Raw genomic sequence first — 26,771 nt, 5'->3', positions numbered from 1 at the left:
GCAATTAGGTTGGGGAGGGTATATTCTCAAAGAAAAAATAAAGAGATTAAAGCAAAGGTTGAAGTTTTGGAACCAGGAACAGTTTGGAGATACCCTCAAAAAGGTCAAGAAAGTTGAGGCTGAATTAAACAAATTGGAGGAAGACACAATCCAAAGAGAGCTATCTTCCCAAGAAGTCATGAAAAGGATACAATTACAGGAAGCATTATGGGTAGATGCCCAAGCTCATGAATCTTTGCTACGGCAAAAGGTTAGAGCGAGATGGATCAAGGAGGGAGATTGCAATTCACGTTACTTCCATTTATTGATGAATGTCAACCGTAGGAATAACTCGTTAAAGGGGGTCATGATTGATGGAACATGGACTGATGAGCCACATAAGGTGAAGGAGGAAGTTAGATCTTTTTTCTCACAAAGACTCCAAGAACCAGATTATTACAGGCCTAGGCTTGATGGCATCAGCTTTCAAACTATCAATCAGCATCAGAATGACATGTTGGTGGCTCCTTTCCAGGAGGAGGAAGTAAAACAGGCTGTCTATGATTGCGGGAGTGAGAAAAGCCGAGGTCCTGATGGGTTAAACTTTAAGTTTATTAAGAAATTTTGGCAGCTGTTTAAACCTGATGTTCTTCGTTTTCTAGATGAATTTCATGCTAACGGTGTTTTTTCTAGAGGCTGTAATGCATCCTTCATAGCATTAATTCCCAAGGTAGCTGACCCACATCTATTGAATGACTATAGACCTATCTCACTAATAGGTTGCATGTATAAGATCGTGGCGAAGTTGTTAGCTACAAGAATGAAGAAGGTGATGCCATCTATCATAGATGAAGCCCAATCTGCCTTCATTGAAGGTAGACATTTACTACATAGTGCACTCATTGCCAATGAGGTGATTGAAGAAGCCAAAAGGAGTAGCAAATCATGCCTTGTATTCAAAGTAGATTATGAGAAAGCATATGACTCGGTTTCATGGGATTTTCTATTGTACATGCTAAGGAGAACATGTTTCAGTTCCAAATGGGTCAAATGGATTGAGGGGTGTATGAAATCTGCATCTATTTCAGTTTTGGTGAATGATAGCCCCACAGCTGAGTTCCTCCCTCAAAGGGGACTTAGGCAAGGGGATCCATTAGCACCCTTCCTTTTTAATGATGTAGTTGAAGCTCTAAATGGGCTGATGAGGAGAGCTATGGAGGAGAGCTATACAAAGGTTTCTCAGTTGGCTCCAATAATGTGAGCATAAACATCTTACAGTATGCAGATGATACAACCTTTTTTGGGAAAACATCTATGGAGAATGTCAAAGCAATAAAAGCTATCCTAAGGACATTTGAACTTGTATCAGGTCTAAAAATCAACTTTGCAAAGAGTTGTTTTGGAGCATTTGGGGTAACAGAACAGTGGAAGCAATCTGCAGCCAATTACCTGAATTGTAGCATGTTGGCTTTTCCTTTTGTATACCTTGGCATACCCATCGGGGCCAACTCGAGACGATGTCAGATGTGAGATCCCATTATCCACAAATTTGAGAGAAAATTGGCAAAATGAAAACAGAGACACATATCTTTTGGGGGGAGAGTGACACTAATTCAGTCAGGGCTGACATCAATTCCTATTTATTTCTTTTCTTTTTTCAGGGTGCCTCAATCAGTGGTGGATAAGCTAGTGAAATTACAACGTAGATTTTTGTGGGGAGGAGGACCTGACCAAAATAAGATTGCATGGATTAGGTAGGAGACAGTGTGTTTATCAAAAGAAAAGGGAGGACTAGGCATCAAGGACATCAACACTTTTAATATTGCTCTTCTCGACAAATGGAAGTGGCATCTTTTGCAGCATCAAGGGAAATTATGGACTAGAGTATTGGAGTCCAAATATGGTGGATGGAGGAGTATGGATGAAACAGGTAGGGTAGGCCCTGAATCAATTTGGTGGAGGGACTTAAAAAGGGCTCTTCATCATTCACATCAGGGTACGGTTATCCAAAATGGATTAAAATGGAAGGTAGGAGGGGGGGATAAAATCAAATTTTGGGAGGATAGGTGGATATGCCAGGAGGAATCATTAGCAGAAAAATATCCCAGACTAGGTTTCATCACAGCAGAACCAGTTTATTAGACAAATGGGCACTCACAAGGACAATGGTTAGGAATGGAATTTTATATGGAGAAGGCCACTGTTTGATATTGAAATTGATTCGACTGTTAGTTTCCTTAGAGAGGCTGAAGGCAAGCCTATACAACAACAACAATCCGATGGATGGGAGTGGTTAGGAGACCCATCAGGTACATATTCTACACAGTGCTTATAATATGTTATGGGAGGAGATAGCAGATTGAAGTCAGGAGGAATGTTTTCAGGAGCTATGGAAAATAAAGATCCCAAGCAAAATTGTGGTTTTCGCGTGGAGATTATTTAGGGATAGGTTGCCAACAAAGAAAAACTTGTAGAGGAGACAAGTGCAGATCTCGGACATGTCATGCCCTTTCTGCAAAAGGGTGGAGGAGGACGCATCCCACTTGTTTATTCACTGCAACAAAATCCAACCTATTTGGTGGGATACCATGTCTTGGTTGAATACTAAAGGTGCTCTCCCATTAAATCCAAAACATCATTTCCTTCAACATTCATTTGTTCAGGCTGACGGCATAAGGGTCAAGAGGTGGCAGTATTGGTGGTTGGCTGTAACATGGTCTACTTGGCAGCTTCGAAACAAAATACTATTCTCCAATGAAACTTTCAATGGCAACAAACTATTTGAGGCTGCAGTGTTTCTACTATGGACTTGGCTTAGAAGCCAGGAGAAAGATTTCTCAATCCACTTTAATCATTGGTCCAGTAACCTCCTACAGGGCTTTTTGTATCAGCAGAGGGTAGTATAATAGGATAATCAGCAGATATACATTTCATATGTAGTCATAGTCTGGTTCCTATTCAGACTGTTTTGTCTGACTATGGAACCATTTGTATGGCTTCACTACCCATGTATTAAGTACCTCTGGTACTTCAATTATTTTTATATATATATATATATATATATATATATATATATATATATATAAATATCTATTTTTGCTGATAAAAAAAAAGTATTGTAAGTGTTCAATTTCTGAAAAATAATGGCATTCAACTGTATTAAACATATGCTATGGCTTAGATAAAGCTGAGCTAAGCTTGCTCTTTTACTAAACAAGCATAAGCTTTTAAGAAGGACAAATAACTTGAATCAGTTCTGAATTTCATATATTATATATAATATATAATAGATAAATAAAATCAGTGCATTAGGTTCGCACCAACTGGGGTCTAAGGAAGGTAGATGTAAGCAGCCTTATGCCCCACAAACAGAGAGGCTGTTTCCAGGACTTCAATCTGTGAGCTTTAGGTCATAAAACCAATGTTTTTAAAACGGACCGGTCAAGACACTGATTCAAGGTTCAATGGTTCAATAGTAGTTAAACCGGTTATGTTATTAAATAATATTTTAAATTTATAAGAAAATATATTAACTAATAATATACACTTAATAACATTAAAATTATTCATAGGATTATTATTTAATTTTTCCTAGCCAAACATTAAATACATTAATTTTTTTTCATAAGAGTAATTTGCGATAATAATTAATCGTCAATTTACTTTTTACTGTACCAAATTAGAGGGAAAAGTACTAGTATATATTTAGGATTAATATAGGATAATTTAAAATAAAATAATAATTTATAAAAATTAATTATATGAAGTGAAATGCAACAGTAAAAAGCAGATGATAGGCAACAAGTGCGTGTTGGTAAGTATCAATGTGCCTTGTGAGTTGCAATGCTCATTGAGTCTTTCACCTTTTGTCTTTTATTCAGTAGAGTATTGAGCTTTTATTAGAAATTCAAGATACATGTACGGTGCCTTTTCTTCTTCCTCTATCAAAGCCACAACTCTAACCCACCACCAGCAGATGATGCCAAGAGGTGCCATTTGCAGCCACCATTTCATTTTGCGCCGCTGCAAGCCCACCAGAGTTCTTCCATAGTTGCACTACTCTGCATGCCTCTCATTTTTACACTATTCCTCCCTTCTCTATAGATCATCTCATCTCTTTCAGCTTCGTTTTCGATTTTCTCGTTTTTTTGGTTCGTTTCCAGAAACTGGTTCAGCTTGTCGAATCATTGGTTGTCGCTGAATTTACACCCCTGGTTTTTAGTAGCTCTTTTTTGTTTTTGGAAGGCAAAAATATGAATATTATTAATAAACTAAACAGTACCAGAGGTACTGAAGATAACAGATACAAGGCACCAAGGTACCACCTTCCAAAAAACAAAAACAACCCCAACAAAGCCCACCAAAAGGACACCAATACAAATACCCAAAATTTAACCAAAGGCCTCCACAAGATTGGTAGACCAGTGGTTAAATGATGTATTGAAACCTTTCTCTCCAATTTTTAGCCAAGACCACGCTAGAAATAAGGCATCATCCAATACTTTTTGCGGTTTAAAAGGAATGCCGTGAAACAGCAAGGAATTCCTATGCTGCCAAATTGTATTAGATAAAGCAATCCACCACCCGCCCCTCCTACTATGATTACTCCTTGCATCAAATCCATCACAGAATTGGATAAAGTGGCTAGCAGGATCAGCTGGAAGAGCTCCTATAGCCTGGATCCATCCCATGGATTCCCACCACAGCCCCCTAGTCATTTTGCAATGGAAGAGAAGGTGCCCAGCCTCCTCATGCTGACAACCACAAAGAGGGCACATAATATCCTGAATAGGGATATTTCTTCTGGACAAATTAGCCCTAATGGGGAGTCTATCCAAAAACAACCTCCAAGAGAAAACCGCAGCTCTTGGGGGGATTTTCAGATGCCAAAGGATCTGGAAATTCCTCCTGCTAGGAACAGGACTGTTGGAGGGCATCAAGAGCCTATAAGCTGACTTAGTGGAATAGACACCACTAGAATCAGCTTTCCAAAGCATGGTATCCTGAACCTGATGCTGGATGGAGATATCAGAAATTTCATCCATGAAAGCAACAACCAACTCGTACTCATGGTCAAATAATCTCCTTCTCCACTTGAACTCCCAACTCCATACATTCTGAGATAATTTTCCCATCTTAGAAATGGAAAGATTCTGGTGTCTCCTGATCATGAAGAGTTGATTATACTTCTGCTGAAGATTACAACCCATACCATATTCTAGTGAATACTGTGAAAATCAGGCTGATTATAAAGTCTTCTAAGGTCCTTCCACCATTGGGAATGCCAAGCTTTATCTCTGCCACTCTGCAGGTCTGACCAGCCTCCATATTTGGAGATTAAAACTCTGGCCCAAAACTGATTGTGGTTAGCAGCTAGTTCCCATATCCATCTCCCCCTCAATGCTGCATTGAATTTGGCCAGGTCCTTGATCCCCAAGCCCCCCTCACTCTTTGGAAGGCAGACCACTTCCCATTTTACCCAAGAAATTCTCTTGTGTTGTTGGTTTCCCCCCCACATGAAATTCCTTCGAAGAGACACCAGCTTATCAACTACTCTTTGGGGGATCTTGAAGAAAGATAGGAGATAAATAGGGAGAGCATTCAGAACAGACTTTATCAAGGTAACCCTGTCACCCATTGATAGATTCTTCTGGTTCCACTTGGAAAGCTTAGCTTCAAACTTAGATATCATAGGCTCCCAAACAACCCTGCTTGAAGATTTAATTCCAATAGGCATACCAAGATAATGAAAAGGAATGTCCATCTGTCTACAATTCAGAAATTGGGTTACTTCCTGAATCCAATTGGCCTGAACCCCAACAACCCCAATTTGGCTTTTGGCAAAATTGATCTTCAGACCCGAGACCATTTCAAAGCCTCTCAGCATTGACTTCAAGACTACAACATTCTCCCAAGAGGCCTCACCAATAAAAACTGTGTCATCTGCATATTGTAAAATATTTGTAGGCACATTTTGCTTCCCAACCAAGAAACTTCTATAAAGGTCTCTGTTAAGGGCCTCTCTCATCATACCAATAAGACCCTCAGCCACTATGTTAAAGAGCAAAGGAGCTAGAGGATCCCCTTGCCTTAATCCTCTAGAAGGAACAAATTCCTTTGTGGGGCTCCCATTAACTAAGACTGAAATGGTAGCTGATTGGAAACAAGCAGAAATCCACTTTCTCCATTTAAGGCAGAAACCTAATCTCATCAACATATAGTCCAGAAAAGACCAAGATACTGAATCATAGGCTTTTTCAAAGTCCACTTTAAATATCATAGCAGGCTTCTTTCTCCGAATAGCTTCATCCACCACTTCATTGAGAATCATAATTCCATGAAGGATATGCCTATTCTTTATGAAGGCTGACTGCCTTTCATCTATTAATCCTGATAGCACTACCCTCAACCTGTTTGCTAGGAGCTTAGCCATGATTTTATACATGCAACCAATGAGAGATATGGGCCTATAGTCATTTAAAGACTGTGGTTGGGTTATCTTAGGAATAAGAGCCACAAAAGATGCATTGCTTCCTCTAGGAAAAGTGCCATGAGCATGGAATTCATCCACAAATCTTCTAAAATCAGGTTGCAGCAGCCCCCAAAACTCCTTGATAAAATTAAAATTGAAGCCATCTGGGCCCGGGCATTTATCTCCAGCACAACTCCAAACAGCATCCTTGAGCTCTATGTCAGAAAAGGGAGCAATCAACCCCTCTCTTTGATATTGATCTATGGAGGGAAAGTAAACCCCATCCAAAGTAGGTCTATGATGATTCTGCTCAGTGAAACTCTCAACAAAGAAGTTAACCACTGCCTTCTTAACAAGGTCAGGCTGCTGGACCCATACACCATCAATGAGGATACCATGAACAGCACTTGAGCTTCTTCAGAAATTTATCACTTTGTGAAAATAGGCTGTATTTCTGTCACCCTCCTTGATCCACTTAGCCCTAGATTTCTGCCTCAACAATGATTCATAAGCAGTTGAAATATCCCACAGCTGTTGTTGCAAAGCTCTCTTGGTTATAACTTCAGTATCAGATAAAGTTCTATGAGAAGCTAGGTTCTCCAAATCACATAATTTCTGCTTCAGGTTCTGAATCTTGGAAGCTTTAATGTCCCCCTTATCTTTACACCATTGTTTTATAGACAATCTCAGGTTCCTCAACTTGTTTTTAAGGGCAATTCCCCCCCAACCACCCTGCAGATCTGTACTCCATGCCTCTTTAATCATAGAATGGTACCCTTTATGGTTAAGCCACCAGTCCACCACCCGAAAAGGCTTAGGGCCCCAATCCACCATCTTTGTTTTCAAAATGATTGGACAATGATCCGAATAATCTCTTTGAAGGACATGTTGGGAGGTGTCAGGCCACAAGGATACCCACTGATCAGACACCAAGAATCTGTCTAGCCTACTCTTGGCACTGCCATTGGGCCTAAATCAAGTAAAATTGCTACCAAAGCATCTAATATCCTGTAGCTCCGTCTCAGATATCCAATCATTGAAATCTGAGGTGACATCAGACCTCTGAGATATACTAATTCTCTCAGCCTGATTCCTGATAGTGTTAAAGTCCCCTAGAAAGCACCATAGACCACTAGGATCAAAATCCTTGAGGTGCCTCAGATCATCCCACAATGCCCTTTTCCCAGCTAAGTCACAAGGTGCATAGACATTAACAATTCGAATCCACTGATTATCTTTTACCCATTTCCCTTCCAGCATTAGAAAATTCCTGCCTTTAACCCTCCTCTCCACCTGAAAGTCTGAGTTATTCCACAAGCACAACAAGCCACCTGATGCTTGAATTGAAGGAACAAAATCCTAGGACACAAAAGAATCTCCCCACATAGATTGGCAGATGCGCTTATCAAAAGACTCCTTTTTGGTTTCTTGAATACACACAATGTCCACCTTATGCTTCAAATTAATCCTCCTGATGGCAGCCCACTTAATCCCCCTACCCAAACCTCTGGAATTATAGGAGAGAATAATCATAATGAGGCCAATTTAATTCCCATCTCAACTGCCATCTTGTTATCTCTGTTTTCCATGTCTAACATCATCCTTCGAACCTGCAAGCTATCCTCTCCATGGGTCAGGCCCATTTGTTTTACTAAGGCATATTGGTTTTCCAGGGTATGAGAACTGAGTTGCCCGAGACTATTATCTTGAGATTTGCTATTTGGAACCACTTCAGGAGCCAATTTAGGAGAGGTTAGAAGGTCCACAGCTGATTCCTCGTGAGATAGGGCCTGTCCTCTGTGCCCCACAAGCTCCTTTCTTCTAACATAATATCTAGTGGCAGGAGTTGGGGTTGGGCCTTTAGGTCTGGGGCCCATATCCCCCCCTCATCCACGCAAATTTGATCTGGGGTAGAATGGACCTTATTATAAGGCTGGTCAACAAAAGCTGGCAGACTTGCTTCGTTTGGAGTTGACTTATGCTGCTCCCTACCTGAACCTCGGACTGTACCTGTCGGAATTTCCGCAAAAAGCTTTCCGTGTTGGGCCTCCTAGTTGTGGGTATTATCTCTCCCATCCCCTTGAGGCATATCATTAAATGCACTCCTCATTATCAGCTTTTGGCCAGAGCTTTCTTCGGGTAACACAGCAGGATCAACGGGTGGGGGGCAATTCAAAAAATTATTGTCGTTGGGTGGTTGGTCCACGACCCCATGGTCGTCAAAGACCCGGTCCAAGCATCGTTGACCAATGGCTTTTACCCAATGGTCACGACGCGATTGAAGGGAGTAGGGCTGCCTCCCGTAGGTGGAAAATCCTTCAGCGTCGCCGGGAGTGCTGTCGGAGATCTCGAAAGTACTATCGGTCCCGTGGATATCTCCTCTGACAGTGGCAGGGGTGTTTGGCTCTGTCGAAAACGGAGATGGCGGAAACCCACTGGCCATTCTCTTCAGGTTCCGCCGCGCACCCAAACAAGACATGTCTTCAACCACATGAATGACGTTTGAAGCTCCGTCTATGGTCGCCATCACCTCCGATTGGATCCCCAACCTTCGCTTCGTCCTGATAAGGATCCTTGCCACGTCTATCCGCGTTCTGTTCTCCACCATTTCATCAACTTCCACTAGGTCACCTATTTCCGCCACCACCTTTCCCATAGATTCCGGCTCCCACACCGTCGGCGGCAAACCCCACAGGAGAACCCATGCCAGCCTATGTGTCGGACGGATGTCCTGGGACCATTTCTGAAGGTCCATGATCGGAGTGGACCCGTTCGTCCTCTCCTCATGTATAATCTGCGTGGCCTTAGACTCTTGCAGGTTATGGAAGATGACCCAATCATCACCCCAATAACACGGGGTAACATCATTATCTATCACCCATTTGAATTCCTCGTCTAACCTTTCAAACATGCCTATATTTTTTAAACGCCCCACCCAAGCATTCTGTATCCACTCCTTCTGCGCCGTTGATATATCGAGGACCACTGGTCTCTTCGCAACCTCAGCGAGTTGGGGAAATTCTTCCTTCTGGTTGCAGAGGATACTCGTTCCCGGTGAAGCCACCTTAGCTACCTCGACGTACGACCGAAATCTTCCGCCATTATCATTCATTTTCGAGCCTCCTTGGCTACGTCTGACCTCGCCTTGCAAGTTGACATTATCAGGCATACTGTTACTATTTTGCTTCCTTATGGCCTCCTTGCTCCTTTCGAATTTGGGCTGGTTAACAAACATTTTCCTCCCTCCAAAGAAAATGCTGTTATCTAGTTTTCTTTCCAGCCGCACTGCATCTTTAACATCCTTATATCTGACAAAGTCGAATCTCTGCCCTTCTCTGTTTTTATATTTGGGGATGAAAACCTCCCAGACCTTACCCCATCTTTGGAATGTCTACCACAAGTCCTTCTCGTTAACCCATGATGGGAATCTAGAGAAGTAAAAAGTTGTAACGTCAGCCTTGTTCCTCCATGTTACTGTTCTATTAGCTCGATGCTGGTTCGTTGGTCTTGATTGCACTCTACTAGCTGTCGTATTCTTGTTCCTCCTACGTGTTACTTCAACCTATTCTCCATCATTGGTTAAGGATTTGGTGTCCTCCTCGTAGTCCACATCCCCTTTCTCTGCGTTTCTTCTTTGTATATTGTCCTCCACGATCAGTGCTCCAGCTCTGTACACGTCCTCGCCGCTCTCTCTCCAGGTGTCTCCCTCTGGGTCGCCCTTTGGTTCTCTCACTTTCTCTCGTTCTCTCCCCCCCTGTCTCTCCCTCTCTCTCTCTGTCTACTCTCTCTTCCTCTCTCTCTCATCTCCCTCTCTCTCTCATGTGCTTATATGATTATACTAATTTTTCATGTTGTACCATAATCAACTCAAGTCATATAATTTTAGTAGATCTGGTTCTATGGGTGTATTGGACCGGACACCAGGCAGGATTTCCGGTTGAACCAAATGATCCGGTCCAGTTTTGATAACATTGCATAAATCAGCAACCCTACCATCTCACCTGATTTGCCTTATGTGAGTGTTCATGTATTGAACTCTAGGTCACAAGACAGCAACACAATCTGATATCCCGTAATTTGGGACAAAATTACCCACTAAAAGGATTTGGATCCAGGTATTTAGTATTTACCTGATAAAGCTATTGAAGATGGATGCAAATATAATTACTTTAATACCCACCTTGCCTCAGCACATATGTTATTTGATATATAAATTTGAAATTAAAATTTTTTAGACAATTAACACAAATTAGTTGGTGACTTATCAGTCTCCACACATTGTATTCTCATTTCAAAACTTTCTCCTAACTCTTGTCATCTAATGTCTTTGTGGCTTCATCTTCATCTAGTTAAGATCAGTCAGCTGTTCCCCAATCCAACCAATCATAGGAATAGAATTTTAATTAATGCTCTCTGTTTTGATGATTTTTCATAGTTAATTTAATATTAAGCAGTAGTTTTGTTTTACTAGATTATAAAAAAAAGGTACATTAAAAAGAAAACATATTTCATTTAACTAAAATGCATGTCATAGAAGCGAGTATGGGTATATAGGTAGATATAAGACATGGGGATGTACACTGAAGTTGCAATTCATTCAAATACGAGTGCAGGAAAAAGTTCTTTTAAACATTGGTATGTGTTATAATTATGGGTTATAATTAGATATATCTTTAGAATAGATTTCTCTGTTTTATCTTGTTGTAGAAGACAACAGTGTGTCTTGTCTTGTCAAAGCTTGTCAAGCTGTCTCTCTCCCCATTGTGTATATATATATGTTATTTGAATGAAATAAAAGCTAAGCTAGTGAGTGAACAGTTTTCTCCTCACAAAATCAAAGCTTCAAGTGTATGGGAATAGATACTATAGTATCATACCCAAACCCTACCCATTGTTATCCATGCCTAACTCTTTTCACTTGGTCATTCTCCCTTAGTTTATTTGTATGGGCCATGCTTATGCAATGCATGTTCAAATTAAGCTTAAGCCCAAGCACCATATATTCATCTTGTCATATGAACAACCCTATGAAGCATCATAATCATCTAAAGCACCCAATACACTCAAATACTATGAAAAGCCTTGCACCATAGGCAATTATGTATTCAAACTTACTTTTCTATAAACATAAATGACAACAAGTGTACATACCCTACAAGTATAGAAGGAAACGGAAGAGCAATGAGAGTAGGTTTTAGCCGGGAACATGTTTGCTGCTCTGACTCTGTGCTGCATAAATCTTGGCCAGATCTCCTTTGAGAAGTCTCATCCACCTTATCCATCATGTTGGAAACTGCACTAGCAATCAAATTGTATTACAGTATTAGTATAATTAGTATAATAATGAACAACAAATCTCCATCACTAACGTCAATGCAAACTTCTACCCTTAATACTGGAAGATCCACCAACAGATGATTGAGATGGACTCATTGGTTCTGAAGAATCCCTACATTCATTAATGTTGGATTCAGCAGAAACTCCATCAACTACGCTTCCAGTATCAATCAATTGATTGCGTCCTTTGCACCAATCAGTTACAGATAATGGCCCTTCCAAATTGGGAAAAGCAGATTTCAAAGCTGTTTTTATGTCAGACTGCAGCAAACTGATGACAGTGGATGCATGAACCTGGGAATTCAGAATACTGGAATATAAGTATAAAAAATGGAACGGAAACCAACCAACAACACCATTGACCATTATCTAATAACATAAAGCCCTAAAATAAGGAACCCCATAAAATAACCAATATTAGTAAGTGGGAGGGGGAGGTGACAAAGAATTCATAACATCCCATCATAAATCATTAGACAGATTTCAAATTTGATAAACTCATAAACTACAACAAAGCCTTTCACCAGTTGTCAATTTACATAATCAATCTAAGAGGCTGGTGTTAGGCAATCAACAACAAATGTAAAACATCCTCAAATCCTTATGACATAGACAGATAAGTTGATTATTGGCTGAACAACTAAATAAAACCAGAATATTGAGAATATTACATGGAGGAGTCAATATAAGCATAGAACAGAAAATTGTAGGTGTTATCCTACATAAGGGGATCAGCATCTTACCTTGTTGGAAATAGGAGCATTTAATGATTATTATTTTCCAAGTAGCTTAGTTACGGTGTTTAGCTGAGTTCAATGTATGTAAGGGTTACTATTGTTATTATTATCCAAGCAATATTTCTGCAAGAACACAAAATTTACATTTACAAGGTTTCAACACATATAAAATTTATTAGTAAATTCAGTGTATCTATTTAGTGTCTATTTCATAACCTTAAATGACATGCAAATCCTTTCAAGAGTGAAAGTTGGTAAATAACACTTTTCCATGAAATCAGAGGTTTTGGTGGTAATTTCACTTGGTTCAGGCCCAATGGATCTGCCAAGAGCAGACTTGACAGATTCCTAGTTTCAGACCAATGGTTAGCCCGATGGCCTGACACATCCCAGCATGTTCTTCACAGAGATTACTCGGATCATTGCCCTGTAATTTTGAAAACTAAGCTGGTTGATTGGGGTCCCAAGCCCTTTAGGGTGCTGGATTCGTGGCTCAATCAAAAAGGGTATCAAAGGATGGTGAAGGAGACTTGGTCTAAGGATCAGCAAGGTGGATGGGGGGGCATTGTTCTTAAAAACAAGCTGAGAAACTTTAAAAATACCATCAAACAGTGGAGTAAAGTGAATGCTGATATTAATGTTAGTAAAATCCAGAGATTGAGGCAGCAGCTTAATGACTTGGAAATTACAGCTGTTGATAGACCTTTATCTCAAGATGAAGCCAAAGTCAAGAAATCTATTCAACAAGAGCTGTGGGAGGTTTCAATTGCTTATGAATCTATGCTGAGACAGAAATCTAGAGAGAAATGGATTAAGGAAGGCGATAGCAATACAACTTATTTTCACAAAGTTTTAAATTGCAGAAGAAATTACAATGCTCTTCAGGGTCTCTTCATTGATGGTAATTGGGTCCAACAGCCTGACCGGGTCAAAGATGAAGTTCTTAATTTCTTTCTTCATAGATTTACTGAAGACAAGATGTTCAGACCCACTCTTGATGGGGTATTCTTCCAGTCCATTGATCAGAACCAAAGAGAGGGTCTCATTGCCCCTTTTTCTGACCAAGAGATTAAAGACGCTGTTTGGAGTTGTAGTGGAGATAAATGCCCGGGTCCCGATGGTTTAAATTTCAATTTTATTAAGGCTTTTTGGAAGATTTTGAAACCTGAATTCAGGAGATTTGTGGATGAATTCCACTATCATGGAAGCTTCCCTAGAGGCAGCAATGCTTCCTTCATGGCTCTTATTCCTAAATCAAATCATCCTCAATCTTTAAACGATTACAGGCCTATTTCTCTGATTGGGTGTATGTACAAAGTCATTGCCAAGCTTTTGGCAAACAGGCTGAGGAGTGTCATTTCTGGTATTGTTGATGAAAGGCAATCAGCCTTCATAAAGGATAGACATATCCTTCATGGAATTCTGATACTTAATGAGGTGGTGGAGGAAGCTATGAAGAGAAAGCAGCCAGTCATGGTCTTCAAAGTGGATTTTGAAAAGGCCTATGATTCTGTATCTTGGTCTTTCTTGGATTATATGCTGTCAAGATTAGGCTTCTGTACTAAATGGAGGCAATGGATTGCTGCCTGCCTTCAATCAGCAACTATTTCCATTTTAGTGAACGGTAGCCCTACTAAAGAATTTGCCCCTACTCGAGGTCTGAGACAAGGGGACCCTCTAGCCCCTTTGCTCTTTAATATAGTGGGTGAAGGTCTCACTGGATTGATGAGAGAGGCCATTTTGAAAAATCTTTATAGAAGCTACTTGGTGGGAAAACAGAAAGAGCCTATTAATATCCTCCAATATGCTGATGATACTGTCTTTATTGGTCAAGCTTCTTTGGAAAATGTTCTTGTTTTGAAGGCAATGCTTAGAGGCTTTGAGATGGCCTCTGGTCTGAAAATTAACTATGCTAAAAGCTAGTTTGGGATCTTTGGAGATTCTGTTAATTGGGATCATGAAGCTACCCAGTTTTTGAATTGTAGGCAGATGGGTATCCCCTTTCACTACTTGGGTATCCCAATTGGGGTCAAATCCTCAAGTCAGGTGGTATGGCAGCCTTTGCTCAGCAAATTTGAAGCTAAACTCACTAAATGGAATCAGAAAAGCTTATCTATGGCTGGCAGGGTCACTTTGATAAATTCTGTTTTGAATGCTTTACCAATCTATCTCTTATCCTTTTTTAAACTACCTCAAAGAATAGCTGATAGATTGGTTTCTCTACAAAGGAATTTCATGTGGGGAGGGGAGCATGATCACAAGAAGATCCCTTGGGTCAAATGGGATGAAATATGTCTTCACAAGAAGGAAGGGGGTTTGGGAATCAAGAATCTGTCTAAGTTTAATGCAGCTCTCGTGGGAAGATGGATTTGGGATTTATACTCTAAACAGAATCATTTCTGGGTCAGGGTTCTAAATTCCAAGTATGGAGGATGGCCAGCCTTGCAGAATGGCAGAGTTCATTGTGGGGATTCTCATTGGTGGAGGGACCTCAGGAGGATATATCAGCACAATGATTTCAGGATTATTCATCAAAACATGGCTTGGAAGGCAGGTTGTGGGGACAAAATTCGATTTTGGAAAGACAACTGGCTTGGGGAGGACTGCAATTTGGAATAGAAATATCCTCAGCTCTTCATTATTAGTAAGCAGCAGAATGATCTAATTTCAAACATGGGTAGCTTCTACCAGAACAATTGGAGATGGGATCTGAAATGGAGGAGACACTTATTCGAGCATGAGGAGGGAATAGCTGTGGCTTTCATGGATGAGATCAGTGCTCATCCTATTCAGTGTCATCTGAAAGATAACTTACTGTGGAAAGCTGATCCTACTGGGAGGTACTCTACTAGATCAGCTTATAGACTTCTGTCAAATCTAAATAGTTTTGCCTTAGATGGGAGGAACTTTCAGCTTATTTGGAAATTAAAAATCCCCCCAAAGGCTGCCATTTTCACTTGGAGGCTTATAAAGGATATGCTCCCTACTAGAGCTAATCTCCAAAGAAGAAATGTGGGCCTGCAGGAAGCTACCTGCCCTCTTTGCCATGAGGAACAGGAAGAGGCAGGACATCTCTTTTTCCATTGCACTCAAACTATGGCCTGTGGTGGGAATCCTTGAGGTGGATTCAGGCTAGTGGAGCATTCCCTGCTTCTCCAGCAAGTCATTTCAGCTTATTTTCTGATGGTTTTGATATAGGGAGACACCATTCTAGATGGTGTGGGTGGTGGGTTGCATTAACTTTTGCTATTTGGAAGCATAGGAACTTACTGATTTTTCAGGGTATTCCTTTTGTATCTTCCAAAGTGATGGATGACGCCTTATTCCTAGCTTGGTCCTGGTATAAAGCTAGAGATAAAGAATTTAATATCCCTTTTAATCATTGGTCTTCCAACCTTGTGGAGGCCTTTGGTTAATCTGGGGTGTTTTTGTCTGTTGGTGGGGATTTGTGATGGGTTTATATATGTTTTTTGGGAGCTTCAAAAACATCCATCCTATGTTAGAATTGTAGAAATTCATTTTACTTCTATAATCAAAGACCAAATCCTAAATCCATACCCCTAAGGAAAGAGACATAAACGGTTCAGAGATTTACAACATGCAATAGAAGGAGCATTTAAAAACATTACAATAAAAGCTTACATCAGCAGAAAGTGGATCCACTAACTCCAAGCCAGCAATGTCCAATGAATGAGAAGAGGCAAGACTTCCCCCACAGCCAGCATGGACCATGGAAGGCCCACAACAAAATCCACGCCTCCACTGTTCTTGCATTGCAAGCAAACCATAAGGACCATCACCACAATCCACATCCAAGGCCAGATCAACAAAGGAAATAGCTTGTTGGACAAGTAATGCTATCCCATCAAGAAGCTCCTGAAGTGGTTTCCTTTGACCATAAGAAAGGATACCTTCTTCATTGAAAGAATTATGAGGAAAGGAAGGAACAACTTCCATGTTAGGTGAATTTGAAGGTTTTACAACTTTGGAAGCTCCTAATGTGCGCCAAACACCAACAGGGGCATTAAGGTGCCCATCAAGCATTCCTCCATCAATATCACCTGCAATTCTAATTGGTATATTTTCTTTCTTCTTAACATCATACTTGCCAGATATGTTGTCTGTTGTCATACTTGGATCACTAGGAAGCTGATTCAAAAATGAAACCCCAGTTGACCTACTCAAACCAGCAGGCATTAGGTTACCTGAAGACAAGAGAATATGGCGTAACCTGCACATGGAAGCTTGCAACATAATACATGTGATATCAGTTGCCAACAAAGTTTTTGCAGATAGAAGGAACTGCTCTGCTTCATGTGTGCAATCAGTTGTCTTCCTTATGGCAGACTTGACAATAGCATTAGAACCAATGTTTGAGAGTGGTGGCATCCCCTCAGATTTAGTTATGCTGTTATCATTGCAAGTGGCAGGATTTTTATCATTTTTTTCTTTCCTACTTTCCACAAAAGTGTAGTAATATTTTGAGTGGAGACTCATAGTACTAGCATCATGTTTTCCAGAACCTGTTTTTGTGTTGACGGACTTTCCATTCTTCCCCTCTGATCCTTCAGTGCAAGTAGAAGTGGGCGGTGCTGCACCATATAAGTAATTGCTTGAACTTGAAGTTGAACTCTTTGCTTTTCGAGATTTCGGAAAATATGGGCTTCTGAATAATGTTGTGGAGAACTCACAAGTAGGGGTATCAACAGCTCCAAATTCAGGAGCGAATGTCATCATTGCTTCAGCTTTCATTATATGATCAAACTCCCTTGTATACAACAGTTGATTTTGATTGGTTGGACCCAAAGACATGGAGTTATTCAAGTTATCTTGACTTTTGTTAAGACATTCTTCTATGGATGTTGAAGGAGGGGGGTTAAAGCTCTCAAAGGAAGCAAAGCCAACAGGCAAAAGTATTTGATCTGGAACATCTATCACACCACCTGGACTGCTGTTGACATCTCCACAATCCGGGGCAGAAAGCATGAGTGCCTGAGATTCTGCAGTTCCTGGGGGCTGTCAGAAAATGATCACACAATAAGAAACTGATATATAAGAGACCAAGAAGCAGAGAGAAAGAACAATAACATTAGAATAATAAAAAGGAGGAGCTTATAAATTTGAAGTATTCATGAGTCAAACAAAAAGATCCCGAGTGAATTTATGGAAATTATACAATCTATGAAGTCAACCATATCTTATATCCAAATTTTAATTTGAAGAATCATCAATAAATAAAATAATAAATGAAATAAAATGCATTATTTTACACACACACATAAGAAAGAAGAGACAAGGCATAAGAAATTAGGAAAACACCTTACACTCCCAAACAAAGAGAAGATAGAACAATCTAAACAAATTCATTAGTGCAATAAGAATCATGGATCTTCAAACCCTCTTTATACTCGAGGAGGTCTATATTAAGGTATAGCAAACAAACCAAAAAGTGTAGAGGGTAGTGTATGTATTTTTATCCATAGGAAAACCAAACTTATACTGTTCCAATTTATAAACCGCTAGAACGAACAAAATGCATAATTGTAAAGGAGTAACACAACTCTTTGGATGTCTAATTTACAATTTAAGAGTTTAAAAGTGTTGGGCACCTGTTTAGAAATGAAAGTCACAACTCAATGACTCTAACTAAAACTCAGGATTATAGAGGAGAAAAAAGTGGAAATCAAAAGAAGAAATCCTCTTTAAATCGTAGTATAAATATTCAGATACCTCTCCAAAAGGTAAAACATCATTTTCAAAGAAGTCACCAAAATCACCAAACTCTGATAGAAGGGCTTGAATATCCATTTCCATGCCTCTATCATCATCATCCCAGTCCCAGTAAGACCCAATTGGCTCATTTCCTACTCCTGTAATGGCTGAATTGTTCACTTCCATGGAACCAAAATCAGACATGTAAGCATCTTGCACAGGAATGTTTGTAGCTGTACTTAACAACTCTGTCACCCCTGTTCGAGACCGCTTAGAGCCCTGCAGATAAATAAAAGCGGCTATAATGCTCAATTGCACAAAAACTAGGATCGGCAAACAGGAAAATTAAAAACATTCTTACAGCAAAAAAAAAAGACAGTACAATAATAGCACATGGAATATTGTTAAAGAATCTTTCATATTTTCAAGAAAAATACTGCATAATAATATTTTTTCTCAATTTACTTTTAAATTGCAGTAAGTTAGCCTTCTTCATGTGCATACAATCTAGCAAGTGGCTAGGTTATGAAGTGAGAAGTATGTGTATCACTATGTTGTAAGGGTACTGCTAAACCTAAATTGGCCAAGTACCTGTATCCAGAACCGATGGTCTCAGTTTTACATTCAAATTTAAACTGTGGGAGTGTGTCTGTCATGTACTCATTAGGTACCTAAGGGTATGGTAACTACTCTGATCAGCATCGGTGCATTATGCATGCAATACATTACATTTAGCAAAATGCTACACCACCACCTTGCTTTTTCATAATCCAATAAAATATTATAACGCCTTTATCCCAAAGAATATAAAAAGGTGGGAAATTTATGGTAATTAGCTTTAGTAGTTTTGGCAGAAGTAAAGAGACTAAAAAATTTTATGGCAATGTGCAGTTTATACTATTATTTGATTCATTTGGTTGAAGGGTAGTGTTCATATTGTGTGTAAAGCACATGGTTTTTTAAGAGGTCCCTAGCAGATATGCAGAGTGATTGGTAGCTTTGTTGCTTAGATTTTCCCTTTTGGATGATCAATTATCCTCCAAGTTCGTTGTAATTGTCTTTTACTCATCATGGTAAACTTTCTTTTAAAGTAAAAAAAGTTCAATATTATTTTTTCAAAAGTAAATAATGATATACCAATTTGGGGCCATCACTGTCCAACTGATCAGCAGAAGATACCATAGACTGTCTACACGTCAAAGAATCAGCATCTGCCTCTAGTTCACTTGGTCCTGTAGTCTTGTAATCACTATCACTAGAGCTGGCACTTAAGCTACTAATACTGCTATTATTGCTATTGCTACTACTATCATAACTACTTTGTGTGCGGGTTCCATTGATTTCAGTCCAAGGATCTTCAGTACAATCCACATTACCAGCACTGCAGAAAGCAGAAGAAAATTGAGGCTTTAGCTAAAACCAGAACAAATGCACTCAAACAGGGTTCACAATTAACCTTAAAAATAATCAAAGATGTATCAAGAAACATCTCAGACAAAAACATGCATGAATGCAGAGAGCGATGCAAAGACTACATACCAGTGAATAAAGGAAGAGGAACCAGGCAGGGATGGTCCCATCCAATTCTGCAGCCAAAATCTGTATGTTTCACATTAATAGAGTATATGAATCACAGGGCTCTTCTGGGAATTGAAGTATAATGGTTCATATGACAGGACAATCACAATGCACATACAGCATATTCATCTAACAAAAATAAATTTGTTACAGCTAAAGTGGCACCAAGAATTGTAATTTAGGTGGAACCAATTACTAGTGTAGGAAATTGTGTCAAAAAAATAAACAAGAGTAAAATGAAAACAAGTAAAGATGGGTGTAGTGCACACAAAACAGAGAAGACAAGGCATGGTAGCTTGTGGATTAAAGGCCAACTATTAGAGTTCAGATTCTGGTCAGATGGGTGATGAGTTATTTAATCTAGGGGTTATACAGAAGATATGCTCACTATGACAGTATGACTGGTATTCAAGTGGCAACAGGGCACTATTGCAAAACACCATGATGGTGAATCATACCAGCATGAGCATTTGGGAGCAGGGAGGCTGTGCTCTACTTTGCTCCACCCATCATTAACTACTCTTGCACAATTCACGCTACTATTTGCTGCATATTGTTGGAGCATAGCACCAGTATTGTTGATGAGATTTGTTTTCTATGTAGCTGATTTGGATATGATTCAGAGATTAGCTTCTATTGGGAGCCAAGCATGCAGTCATTTCAAGGAGGTTTTCCAAATAAATATGCAGAGGGATTGGGCAATTTTTCCCCACTGACATTTTTTTCTTGTTTTAATTTTCCTTTTAATTTCATAATGATGATCCCTTATTTTTAAATTTCCTTGTAACTATCTTCTATCTAAATGAACTTTTATTATTTAAAATAAAAATCATATATCAACAAAAATCAAGCAGGAAAACTAGCTTGACTAGAGAGTCTTAACAGTTACACACAAAGCTCGTAATCAAAGAAAGGAAGAAAATAACATAGAAGCATATGTCCATGGAAAAAAAAATACCTTCTCAAGGAAGACCTTGCTAATGATGTTTGTAAGACTGGCACAAGCACTGCCTCAGCTGGATAGAGAAACGTTTTATCGTAATCCAACAAATGATCTGGTGGTCCCTTGTGATCACTTCGTCCCACAACAGGAGATTCAGCAACATGAAGTTTGGGTAAATTCCTGACACTATTTTTGTTTGGCTGCAACGTGTTGTCAGTTCCAGATCTAGGGAAGCCAAGACTTACTTCAACATAACAATTCTGCCCCCTCAGCTGGCAACCAACACCCTGGGAAACATGATATGGGAGACCTATAATTCCATTGGACACCCTAAATTTGGTAGAACTGCTATTAAAAATAGAAAGGAAAAAAAAAAGGAATTCCGTCATGGGTGATATCTTCATATATCAAATGTCTATATAAAAGGTTAAAAAAGGGACCTGAAATAGCTTTGCTTGACAAGATCACTAGGAGAACAACCAGTCAAGCTGCCACGAATTCCATGCGGAGAAACAATTACTGCCACAAAAAATGTAAAATAAAATCAAATGGTGCCAAGAAAAGTCACCTGGAGAACTAAGATGAAATTAGTAACCCTTTGGGATATTGCTAACTACTGATTGGTAATGAACATGCATGAGCATATGATATTTGTTAGAAACCCAGCTTAGAAAATAGAGCAAAGAAAAAGATTGAATATCTAGATTGAAATAGAACAGAACAAAGGAGAGAAAGATCTCCTCCAGGAGATTCCCCTTTACAAAGGATTTCTGTCACAAATTACAAATGATAACAGATCTGAATGAATTCCCCTCCCTTCAGTTCTATTAATTTACGTCACAAACTTCATCTGACTCCTTCCCTCATTCTAACTATCCTAATTAACACCCCCCCAGTCTTAACATTATGACACCTAAAACAGGGGACAACATTTAGAAAGTGATAATAACATGACATATGGACGTGTCACATAGATAGAAAAAGAACAAATAGTCTCCTCCAGCATAGTTAAATTGGGATGCACATTCCTTCTAATTATCAAAATATCTGCAATCAACTGTAACAAAATCTCTAAGCAAAACTTAGTTCTCAGAACAACGAAACTCCCCTAACCCTCTTAAATTATATAATAGACTAAAATTGACCATGTTCACATTAGCAAAGGTATGCAAATTCAAAACGCTATCCCAAAGGACAGGAATCCTCATCAACCAATCTTTGAAAATCCTATCATTGCTCTCCATCATTACACACAAAACAAAAGCCAGCTATATATTAGAGTATTCTTACTCCACTAAGTGTATTGGTTTTTACTTAGTGTCTAACACTAAGTAAAAACCAATACACTTTACTTAGTGGAGTAAGAATACTCTAACTGACACCAAGTAAAAACCAATACACTTTACTCAGTGGAGTAAGAATACTCTAATACCAGTGTAACACATATTTTAGCACAAGCAAAGATAGATAGATAAACAGATAGATAGCATATCAAAGAATGGTAATCCTTTGAACCAACAGAATTTTATGAACACAGAGCATGCCAACCTGGAAGTCTATATGTCGACTCCATAGAATGTTTTAATACTTTTTCCAGATCAGCTGTGGAAAGCATTCGGATATGCCTGATAAAAGGGAGGGAAAATAATAGGTAAATATTTCAATGCAAGATGTACTATTGACAAACTAAAACAAATAGCACTGTCATACTTTGAGGATACTATGACATGTATGAAGATTGCCTCCTCAGTTGCAGCAAAGACAAATTCAACTGCAGGCTGTCCTCTTCTGGAAATATCAGAAATATGCAATAGCAAATTCAAATTAAGAAATATTATAAATAGAAGATAGCAGGGCCACTGTCAGAAAGCAGTGAACAAACTAGATCACACATAATACATACAAATTGCATTGAACAGTCAAAACAGCTTTGGGATTTTGGATTTAGCAATTTCAAGGTCAAAGCAAACATGACTGTAAAATATTTTACTGTTTCTGTGGTTGTACCACAGACATAAACCTTTATTTATAATCTGTAATTATACATAATTAAGGAAATCAAATAATGAACAATAATGAGAGAAATCCCTAATTTTAGCTACACAATCAAATCGTATCAAAACGTATATTTGACACTCCCCCTCAAGCTGAATTTGTGGCTGAGAGAGAGATGCATGTATTTTATATTATTGTTTTAAAAATCAGACCAATAAACTATGAAACAGTTACTTTCACTGTTTCAATTATTGGTACAATTTTTAAAGCATTAATTCTATTTTTTAGGAATTTGAAGCATTTTATGTTTTGTGAGATCAATATTTAGATTTTGTTTTATTATGATTACAATTATATAATTTCTAAGATTATATAAAACACAACTTTTTTAAAACAAATTTTATTATTAATATTCATATTCAAGTAATTATGAAATTATTTCATTCATATTTTATAAATTATATTATATTAAAAAAATATTACCGTATAATTTTTATAATAATATTGTCCCATGCATCGCACAGGCACTCCATCTAGCATTACTATATACTCTAACAAATCTAAATATAGCAAAAACATACCTGAAAATTTCTTCTCTTTGAAATTGATGAAACTTTGAAAATACATCTCCAAATCTCATGTAATAAAGCCCAAGCAAAGCTCTGCCAAATTCAATAAGATAAAATGGCAAGATATGAACAATATTAATTTCACTTACAAGAGTTTAGAGAGAGAGAAAATACCTTTCTATACAATTCCTTAAAGCCTGAGAGAGAGCAGCTGCAACCTCTTCTGAATCCCCAGGAGCCAACCAAAGCCCAGAAGCAACAACTTCAATGAATAAAAAAAAATCCAACGTAAAGATATAATCAGGAAAAACAAAAGTGGGAAAACTCCAATCCCATAACCTTTGAAGAAGGGAATGTATATAACCATTACAAAGGTTTAGTTATATATACGGTACCTCTTAATCCAGATACTGCTGTCTGAGCAGTCTCAACAACTGATGAATGACGCCCCCGAAGAAAAAGCCACAGCTTAATCTTTTCATCTTCATGTTCAATATAGAAGGCAGAAATTTAGCAATCATTTGGAACAATTGAAAAGTTGAAGAAATGAAACATAATGAGAAAATCGGTTTTTAATGCATTTTCTTCTGCTTGGAATGCTAGAAAGCATGAAACAAAGAAAAAATATGGGCGAATCCTATGTTAAACATTTTCACCTCATGATAGGAAAAGAAAACACATTGAGCCAGAAGAAAAGTAGCAAAATGACAGGTATATACTCATTTCATTTATATTTATATTTTGTTACATTGTAAAGGTTTAAATGTCATTTAAGTATTTAACATGATTACATTCTTTCTTGTCACTTTTCTCTCCTTTTTCTTTATATGAAAACAATAAAAACAACAACAACAATGCCTTGTTCCACTAAGTTAGGTTAGCTACATGGATCACACGAAATTAAAGACCAAATCTTCAAAGATATTATTTACCATAAGATCCCTCTTAACAACTTCCTCTAATGTCCTTCTTGTTCTCTCCTTTTTACTGGAATAAAAACCATGCAATCATCCTCACTAGTGCTTCTAGTAATCTTCCTGGTACATGTCCAAATCACCTTAACTGATTTTGTCACCTTTTCCTCAATCGGTACTACACCAACATCTCTCTGTATACAATTACAATCATTTCATATTCCATCCTTCCTTGTATGGCTACACATATCTTAACATTATTCTCATTTTTGCTACGATCACCTTTTTCTCTTGTCCCTTTAAAACCCAACATTCACTACCATAGAGTATAGTCAGACATATAGCGGTACAATAAATTATATCAAAACAATGAAAGAAAATTAGTTTTCCTGTTTATTTTCTTTCTTCTTACTTTCTCTCCCACCCCAAACAAAATATTAGGCAACTAGAAAATGGGTAACCATTTCCACCCTTTCGTTGTAAAAAGACGCATAATTGCAGATGATCACAAAACCACTAAGTCAACACAATCTCTACCTGGATTATGCAATCCCTGGGATGGATCCCAAGGTCCAACAAAGGAATTGGTCCATGTGCTGAGAAACCCCTCCTTCTGAAGTTGCAGATGTGATGAAAGCACCAGTAACATTGCAGCATCCTTTTGGTCCACTTTAACACTGTTTGAACAGAAGGAAGCCTCAGTATTAGTAAACCAACAAACCAAAAATAAAGAAAATGTATTCAATCTAACCTTTTGTCAGGTAGAGGGTTCAGGTCAGGTTCATGAGGAAGAAACTGAAACCAAGATATCTGATGCATACTTCCCTGTACAATTTTCCAACAATATAAACACATATATGAAGTCATACAAGCAATTCATAACAAAAGTGAAGCAGCTAGGGATATATTAATTTGTGGTAAAAGTTAACCAAATCGCATCTTTGAGCTTTATCTTTTTGTTCCCATTTTAATGATTGGAGAAGGGAGATTTGACTTTGAGATCTCTAATTAGACCAGCAGGTCATTTTCTTTTTATTTGATATCTTTCCCACAAGAGCAGCAAGTTATAAGTCTTGGTTATTTTAAACTCTTTTATGAAAAAAGGTGCTAAAGCTCGGTTGATATCCATCCATGCCACTGATTGATATGATCAAGCAACTAAACAAAAAAAAAAATTAGTTAGCCTAGCTTTCAAAAGACTCTTCTCATCTTGTTCTACTAATGGAGATCAAAAGGAAAAGAAAGCCTTATAGATAAGTTGAGTTTCGGATCAGGCCATTCACTAGTCCAAGCAACAAAGATACAGGTAACCCTTGGCTAGAGTACCATACTGCAACACCAAACATAATTATAAGCATGTGCAGATAATGAAACTAGTCATCCACTAAGGAAGGGGGACTGAAACATGTAACCATTTGTGTTTCAGCACAGAGCAACAGTGCAGGTATAGTTAAAAAATTCTCCAGTCAACCCTTGTGATGCTTAGCGGAAAAACCACAATTCCAGAATTCGATCAAATAGGGAAGAAAGAACGTGCTCAAAGCTTGTTAAAGCCTCCCTGTGTGTGTGTGTGTAATAAAATTATATGCCGTCACAAACCAAACTTACTTCTAAAATAAACACCTTGTATCGACTAATTATACGATAATTTACAATACTTTTAGTCGTTAAACATGTTTGCACTAACTTATTCATGAGATGAGTACAGCACCAACTACAAAGTCAGCTTACGAGATAAGAAAAGGGGTAAAGCGAAATTAATCATATTAAGTCGCAGCATAAAAGTAATCACCCAAAAAAAAGTGAGAAGTAGAAAAACCTACGATTTTGAAAACATTTGTCCACATATCTGGAATATGGTATGAAGGTTTCAGTAAATTGAACTAGGGTTTGGTTGCAAATGCGATGATGCCGGGCGGTCGATCTGTTTGTGTTGTGTCAGACTGAGACTCCGACCTAAGATTAAGAATGGGACGAGGGTTTATGATACGTTTACTTGCTTCTGCTTCTGCACAAACCAACCACAAATGCACCCCACTCCATTAAAAAATTCCGAATCTGATTCAGATTGCACCACAGATCCCACCGAGTATTTGTTTCGATCAGGAGTGAAAAAAAAAATACTTCCATAATAAATAAATTATATTTTCAATGAATTACTACTTACTAGTATTAGTTTAATATGATTAATTAAAAATAAATTTAATATTTATATATTAAGTGAAAATAATTTTTATATAGTTTGAATTATTTAAATTTATTTTTATGGTAAAATTATAAAAAAAATCAGAATTTATGTACGGTTTTATAGTTTTAAAATAAATATTAAGAGTAAAATGTTAACAGTAGAAAATAGTCTGATATAATTTTTTATCATTTGATTACTTTGTCAAACATATAAATTTTTTCTTTTAAAAAAACATATTAAATTTTTAATAATATGGAAATTTTAACTCTTTTCTAGAATCTAAAATATTTAATTTAATTTCAACATTTTACTTTATACAACAGTAGATTTTTTGTCTTTCAAACAAA

At 38.1% G+C, this 26,771-nt stretch overlaps 1 protein-coding gene across 3 annotated transcripts in view; it reads right to left on the bottom strand.

Annotated features, from left to right (window-relative positions):
- Positions 1-26,331, bottom strand: part of LOC114396206 (mediator of RNA polymerase II transcription subunit 13-like) — a 37,569-nt gene extending 11,238 nt beyond the window's left edge. Inside the window, exons 1-16 of one of the 3 annotated variants that reach the window (XM_028358112.1) lie at positions 26,060-26,331; positions 24,988-25,061; positions 24,774-24,913; positions 23,718-23,804; positions 23,497-23,584; positions 23,335-23,415; positions 22,469-22,546; positions 22,307-22,383; positions 21,199-21,277; positions 20,774-21,106; positions 19,777-19,836; positions 19,375-19,618; positions 18,256-18,516; positions 16,168-17,541; positions 11,839-12,082; positions 11,603-11,744 (exon numbers count right to left, since the gene is read on the bottom strand). In XM_028358112.1, the coding sequence (XP_028213913.1) occupies positions 11,603-11,744; positions 11,839-12,082; positions 16,168-17,541; positions 18,256-18,516; positions 19,375-19,618; positions 19,777-19,836; positions 20,774-21,106; positions 21,199-21,277; positions 22,307-22,383; positions 22,469-22,546; positions 23,335-23,415; positions 23,497-23,584; positions 23,718-23,804; positions 24,774-24,913; positions 24,988-25,061; positions 26,060-26,083 (3,386 nt within the window). In that variant the 5' untranslated portion in view covers positions 26,084-26,331. The remainder of the gene's footprint in view (positions 1-11,602; positions 11,745-11,838; positions 12,083-16,167; positions 17,542-18,255; positions 18,517-19,374; positions 19,619-19,776; positions 19,837-20,773; positions 21,107-21,198; positions 21,278-22,306; positions 22,384-22,468; positions 22,547-23,334; positions 23,416-23,496; positions 23,585-23,717; positions 23,805-24,773; positions 24,914-24,987; positions 25,062-26,059) is intronic. The other 2 variants (XM_028358113.1, XM_028358114.1) reach the window with 2 other exon arrangements.
- Positions 26,332-26,771: the final 440 nt, after the last annotated feature.

Source organism: Glycine soja, chromosome 18 (assembly GCF_004193775.1).
Source record: "Glycine soja cultivar W05 chromosome 18, ASM419377v2, whole genome shotgun sequence".
Classification (NCBI taxonomy): domain Eukaryota; kingdom Viridiplantae; phylum Streptophyta; class Magnoliopsida; order Fabales; family Fabaceae; genus Glycine; species Glycine soja.
The sequence above is the reverse complement of the archived record's forward strand: the minus strand, read 5'-3'. Positions and strand labels throughout refer to the sequence as shown.